The sequence below is a fragment of the Hipposideros armiger genome, unplaced genomic scaffold (assembly GCF_001890085.2).
Source record: "Hipposideros armiger isolate ML-2016 unplaced genomic scaffold, ASM189008v1 scaffold_17, whole genome shotgun sequence".
Taxonomy (NCBI): domain Eukaryota; kingdom Metazoa; phylum Chordata; class Mammalia; order Chiroptera; family Hipposideridae; genus Hipposideros; species Hipposideros armiger.
Genome location: NW_017731367.1, coordinates 8,036,821 through 8,043,756, shown reverse-complemented (window position 1 = coordinate 8,043,756; position 6,936 = coordinate 8,036,821). Strand labels below are relative to the sequence as shown.

At 47.4% G+C, this 6,936-nt stretch overlaps 1 protein-coding gene across 2 annotated transcripts in view; it reads right to left on the bottom strand.

Annotated features, from left to right (window-relative positions):
• Positions 1-787: 787 nt before the first annotated feature.
• SEPTIN2 (septin 2) overlaps positions 788-6,936 on the bottom strand; it is a 33,396-nt gene continuing 27,247 nt past the window's right edge. For both annotated transcript variants that reach the window (XM_019629634.1, XM_019629626.1), the window contains 2 exons: positions 4,335-4,437; positions 788-2,826 (listed from right to left, as the gene is read on the bottom strand). In XM_019629634.1, coding sequence (XP_019485179.1) covers positions 4,336-4,437 — 102 coding nt within the window. In that variant the 3' untranslated portion in view covers positions 788-2,826; position 4,335. The remainder of the gene's footprint in view (positions 2,827-4,334; positions 4,438-6,936) is intronic.

Here is a 6,936-nt window from a genome sequence, read left to right as displayed (position 1 = left end):
TCCCCCACCCTCAACCCACCACCGCCACCACCACCACCACCAAAGGTGCACAGTGAAGGGGAGAGACTGGGTAGAAAGGCAGGTGACCCCGAGGAGCCTGCGGGGTGTATACTGGCCATTGGAGGGAAGGTGAAAGACAGGAGTGTACAAGGCATGGGAGACCCAGCGAAGGACTAGAGACCGTGGGAGCTTCACTACCCAGGTCTAGGTAGGCGGCTCAGAAAAATGTCCACACCAAAGATGGAAAGGGCTCCGAAGTTCCTGGGTGGTCAGCAGAGTGGACAGCAGGAGGGCCGGCCGTTCAGCTACCCAGATCAGCCTTAACAGTCCAAGTTTTAAAAATGTCTAATAAAAAAATAAAAATAAAATAAAAAATGTCCAATAAATTGTAGAGGAACTTCCCTTACCTATCTTTTCATAGAAACACTTAGAATATAAATGATTTCTTCTTAGCTATATTTCAATCATTCATTATATTTCCAGGTATTTAGTAGTTGTTGCCAGTGAATGAGATTTCTTTTCCCACTAAATTTTCTAACTAGTGAGTAGACATCATTGAATTCTTACTAGTGCTGAGTTTTATCATTCTTTCACTTGAAGCAGGTGAGACTACCTATAAATAATTCCTGTACAGTCTTTCTGGTTCCTTCCTTTGGGCTGGGATCACTGATGCTATTGGTGCAAATAATTCTACCTGATTTTATATACAGATGTTCAAAGGGCTCTGAACCTTTCCCAGAAGACCTTACACCTTTCCCTCGAAAAGAGCCAATAATGATACTCAATGTCTTATCAATAGTGCTTTATTGGTTAAAGGTTAGTTTCAATGGATACAAAATTGCTGTGTAAAATAAGTTTTCAAAATACATTTCAATAGGTAAAGATTATCTCTTAGTAAAAGAGCAATTATCTACTAGCAAAAGTGTGTATTTAGGTATGGGCAACAAAAGGGGATATAAAAGGGTAACAGTGAAGGTATACCCTCGCGTCTAACCATTACTGGGGCAGCCAGCCCTAAGCAGTTTACTCAAATGCACACAGGGCTGATACCGACCTCTTGGAAATGTCCCCCTGCCTCCCTTTAAACAGCTTTTACTAACACGGTTGATCAATGCCAAAATAACCCACATGACTGGCCTTGAAAGTCGTGGAACACTTTTTCTTGGTAAAACCTTTGCACAATGTGCCCATACCTAAAGCTACTGACCATTCACAATTATGCAACAGTGAAGAGGCCAAGTTAGCAAGGATATCGTATTATTTTCTGTAGTACACTTTTGTAATATATTTTGACCTCATTTCATTTTTTGGCCAAAACAGAAAACGCTTCTCATCCTCAGATCAAGCATTTTCTCTATCTCAACCCCTCCTGTTAGAGCAAAAAATGAAAATACTGAACCAGCACCTGGTTCCCTCCAGGTCCCCTTCACCAGTCACTTTCTGGGGACCCATTTCCCAACGTCAGTAGAAATGCTGAAGGAGGGCAGCCCTGGAACACCAGCACCCTCGGAGTGCACAGCAGAGGACACAGCAGGAGGGAGGGGGGCCAAGGCCAAAGCACAGGAAATCCACAGGTGCAGCTGTGACTGGCAGCACCTGCCCACCAGCCCACGGTGCAGATCTGAAACGTCTTTCATTCTTACATGACACACGGAGAAATTGTATTGCATATAATGAATGGATGAGATAGCCTACACATAAAAAATGACCACTGCTATTTGCCTTTCAGAAAACCATTCAAAAAAGTTAAAGGAAAGCCAAATTGGGAAAAGCTGGTTGGCATTTTGGGTTGCATGGGGCGAAGGCCTCAGGGACTGTAAGACAGGTCTGGGTTCAGAGGCACCCACCCACCCATAGGACCCTAATTTCCACTGCTGAGGCAGGTCTTCTAAACCTGCAGCTACAGAAAATATATTAAAGTGCAGTATAAAAGTACAAAAGGTTAGTTTCTGAACAGATCAATTGTTAATTTTCCTTAAAAAGTTATTTTTTAATTTAGTTGAGTAAAAACAGTTCATTGACTCTCATTGTGTTGGTAAGAATCTTAGTTGTGATATGAAAACTGGAGCTCACAGGTACGCTGATGTTTTCCGGAGCAGAGCATAACTAGCATTCGTGGAGAACACTAAAAAAAGTGGCTTGTGGCAAGTTCTCTGCATAGTGGTTTAAAAATGACCTAGCATAAGAATCCAGAGACTTCTTAAAATTTACCCCTAAAAGCCTGTGCTTCAAAAGAAAGCTATTTAAGTATAAACATGTATCTTGTTAGATAACTCTACTGTTTTATTTGGTAAACAGACAAGTGTGTAGATGAACTAATGGTACTGAATTATAGCAGCAAAACTGGTTTTAGGTGTTGTTCTCAAACAGAAGAAAGGCGGGGATGAACCCCACATGGCGCATCCTGCTAAGTAAATGGCCTTGTACCTCCTATGTCACGAGGTCCATGTCTCTACAACTCAGGAACATTCTGGGGAAATCTGAATGTTCTAGAAATAAATCAAGAATGCTCCTCAATGACTAGTTGGTTAGGCTAGCCAAATCATATTAACTACACATGCTGGCTGCTCCTGGAAATCAATTCTAACATTAGTGGTTAGTTAAGGTGAAAGAAAATGAAAATGCAAGGTTTGCTCACAAAACAGAAGTAGACCCTAGCAATGAATACAATTGTTTAAAAGTATTGCATACAAAAGAACACATCAAAAATTAAAAAAAAAAAAAATTTGTCAGGCCACAGGCACTGGAAAATGTGGACAGGCTTCTTGAAAACTCAGAGCTGGTGTTCCTGATCCGCAATGTTTTCTTTATCTTGCAAAGTGTTTTCTGGAAAAACAAGCACAACACAATGAGATGGGAGGGATGGAATGCTTGCTGCTCTGACTGTCAGCAGCATTATTTTCTGTGTAACAACGGCCACAAACCGACCAGAAGGTGGGGCTCATAGGACCACAGAGCTAACAATCAAAATATCCATTTATGAGGCTCTGGGAAACAGGGAGTACCACAAAACTGAAAAGTGTACAAAAATACAAATCAATTTTACGTATCTAAAGTAGAATTTCCATAAAGTTTTAAAAAGAGTGGCAGCACGGTCAGAGGAACCGAGAGAGCGCCGCCAGCCCTCCTGCCTCCAGCGAGCCTGCCCCGGGGCCCCTGCATCTCCACTGGACCTTCGTTTCTTGCAGGCGCCAGCCCTGCTCCTGCACAACCCACCCGCCTGCCTCCCTCCCCGTTGGACTGGCTAGTTCCATACCCACAGGCATGTAACTGTAAACCCCTGCACAGCATCACTGGCCTTGTGGGTGCAGTGTGAACTGCGCACATCCCAAGAGGGTTCTAAGGTTTCAACATGATGACAAAAGTAAAGCCACCAGATGGGGTTTATAAAGGCGTTACCTTCAGAGGACCTGCTTACACTGGACGTATGGGTTTGTGCCTTTTTGTGCATATACTGTACTTTGCAACGAAAACCTTTCCCAACGAGCCACACAAGGGCAGGAGCTCTGGGTTGGTGGCCAATGCCCCCGGATGCTCCTCTAGGCCCTCTGTCTGTCATGGTTGACTTCTGACAAGTGTCCGACCTATGGGCTCCTTGCCTTCTGTCTCATCAGTCCTGCTAGGTGTCAGCTGAGCCTCATGTCGTCGGTCACAGCACCTCCTTGTTTTCATCAACAACACTCTCAGGGGTCTACAATTAGGCCCCTACCGTGCTGGGGAGACTCGGTGCCTCCTCCCAGACCTGTGCCAGCTCACACCTGTTCAGCCCAGTCCTCTCTCTTCCACGGAAAGGGTCTGCCTCCCCCAACTCCATGGAAATGCTTCCGCCTTTGGTTGTTATGGCTTCCTCTCCCTCTGTCCTCTTGCAGGTGATGACAGCAGTCATCCAAAGAGTTCTGCGTGCCCAGCAGGACACGGGAGCTTTTCCTAGTCCCGGGCCCCTGGTGTCCAAAATCCCTTCAAGCAGGAAGGCCAGCCTGCCACGTGACTGATTCCACGGCTGGAGCAGAGCTGTGCTGAGGGGTGGGCAGTCAGCAGCGCCCATCAAGGTGCCCGCCCTGCCTGAAAGAGTTCACCCCCTAGAGCCACCTGCCCTCTGGTCTGCACCAGCTGTTCAGTAACACTTAACATTCTCTCTGAAGGGAGGTTTGCAGCTTTAATAAACTCCTAATTGTCTAAGCAATAAAAGTTCTTCTATTGTTAACCCTGTAACGACTTAGAAACTAGGAAGCCTCTTCAGTGGACACTGGACAGGAGTGGAGAAGCTTCGTTTTCTGGGAACACCTTTCCCGTGGAAGGCCGGGACGTGACGACAGAGCCATGAGTGCCCTCACCTCAGGCCAGCTGCCCATGGGCCCCGCCATCGCCATCCCCGCCCTGCAGCTGCAGCTGCATCTGGGCCTGCATCCGGGCAATCATCTCCTGCATGCGGCGCAGCTGCAGGCACAAGACAGACAGCATGTTACTGCCGGCACCCTGCCCCCAGCGCCTGCACAAGACTGTGTGTTACTGCCCATGCCCTTGCACCCCCACCCTCCATAGGCGTTAAGTCCCAGAACACAAGCTTCTGCGCTTTTTTTTAGCAAGGAGCTAATATATACACACTCTTACAGACCAGTGAGACTGGCAACAATGTAAGAGACGACCGAACACATGACAGGAATATGCAATTCAAATAACAGAAATTATCAATAAACAAGCAAAGAACAACAAGCCGGGGGGAGAGCCTTTCTAACCTACAAGGGGGGGCAGGGACACGGAAGGATGGACTGCCGCTGCCCCATGGACTGGATGGTATGCAGCCAAGGGGGGGGGGCGGGGGCTGGTCCTAGCCATTCAAATGGTGATGCCCATGCTCGTTTCCCTATCAATTTTATCACTGTGGTTTCTGTGTGTTTTATAAAGACCTCCAGGCAAATAGAAAACATGTACCTAATTTTTTTCCAGGTAACTTTGTGGTTTTAACATTTAAATATTTGATCCATACAGAATTAATTTGGCTGAGGAAGTGAGTCTCATTTTTGTTTCCAAAAGGCTGGCCTGTTCTGTGAATATTTACTGAATATGCCTGGATTCCACAACGCCACAGATCTCAAGGCCAGCTTTACCCCCAGAGCGCGTCTCTGCCCTCTGAACTAGTTCCAGCTGTGTACCTAATCAGCCTGCCACACCTGGACCAAACGCTCTGGGTGACCACCGTTTCTCTGACATTGTCATAACCAGTACAGCAAGCCTCTTCTCATTAGTCCATTCTTACAACTTCCTGTGTTTCTCATGCTTAGTCTTTAAAATAAACATTAGTTATCTTATCAAGCTCTTCCCTTAAAGAAAAAACTCAGCAAACACTCATAACTCTATTTACTCTAAATTTAATGCTGGAATTGCATTAAATTTAGAGAATAAAGAGAACTGTGATCTTTGCATTAAGCATCCTAAGAAGTGCTGTGTCTATTAATAAAATTCTGAATATTTCGTCTGTAATTTCTTTCCCCATGAAGTCCTACACATTTCTTCTTAAATTTTTGTTAATGGTTGTGAACAGTGGTTTCTTTCATTATTACTTTCTAATTGGTTGTTATTTATATATAGGAAAAATGATTTTTGAACATATTACAAAATCAGTCACGTTATTAAATTCTCATTATTTCCAAGTTTTTTCACTAAATTGCTATTGGAGATAAAATGAAATAATATATGTAAAGCAATATGCATATTATAATGTATAGACATATATATAAAATACATTAGCTATATGAAATGTATTCCTTCTCAAAAAATAAGGGAAACTATAATAAGATAACTACAAATAATATTTTTGGGTGTAAACTACACAGCATTAGACTTAAAAATAGTACTTTTCGGGCCGGCCGAGTGGCGCGATGGTTAAGAACTCGCTTGGGATGCCAGAGGGCCCCGGTTCGGATCCCACATATGAGGGCCAGTGANGCTAGCCTGGAAGCGCGGCACCAAATTCTGATTGGTGAACAGACGGGCGGCGAGAGGGAACCCGCGGAGTCGCATGCAATTCAGTAGAAACTCGGCTCGCTGGGCGGGTTGCTGCTTTGGGTGGGGCGCGGTCTTGGGCGGGGCCACGGCTCGGGGAGCGGGACGCTGTCCTGGGCGGGGCCTTTGACTGGGGGGCGAGGCGCAGTTCTGGGCGTGCCTTAGGCTCAGGGGGCGGGACGCTGTCCTGGGCGGGGCTTTCGACTCGGGGGGCGGGACGCTGTCCTGGGCGGGGCCTTTGACTGGGGGGCGAGGCGCAGTCTTGGGCGTGCCTTCGACTCGGGGGGCGGGTCGCTGTCCTGGGCGGGGTCTCGGCTCGCAGATCCGAGAGCGATTTACCTCCTTCCCGCTCGCTTCGCCCTGCTGGTGCCGGCCAGCCTTCTTAACTTCCACCCTTTGCACTCCCGGGGCTACCGAAACCGTAGTCTAAGCGTACTGAGGGCCACGCGAGGATGTGTAGTGATGTAGACTGGTCGCTCTGGGGAGGAGGCCCACTGCCCTTCAGCCTTCGCGGTCCCCCTCTAGCCTCGCGACCACCCCCTGGGAACGGAAACGTGACATCACTTCCCAGGCCCGACTGAAAAGAGCACACGCCCCTTCATCGAGCGGCTCAGTGAACTCCTACGTATCCATCAAGACCCCTGCCCAACGTGCCCTCCGAGGTGGCTGTGGTCCTGGCACCCACAGCTGTTCCCACAAAGCTTTTGAGGGGATAAAACCAGGGCCGACTGGGCTCCTCCTTGAGGGGAGTCCTCCTCCTGCAGTGCTCCCTCCTGAGCGAAGCCAGACCGATTCCCAAAAGACGAGATGGGAGTAAATATTGACCTCAGGGTCTGAGGCTGTGCAAGGATCCCACTCCCTGGGGCTCAGCCCTGCGGGGCGACCCTCCCTCCTCTTATCCCCCAAGTCCTCTACCACCCCTCTGGTCTTTTC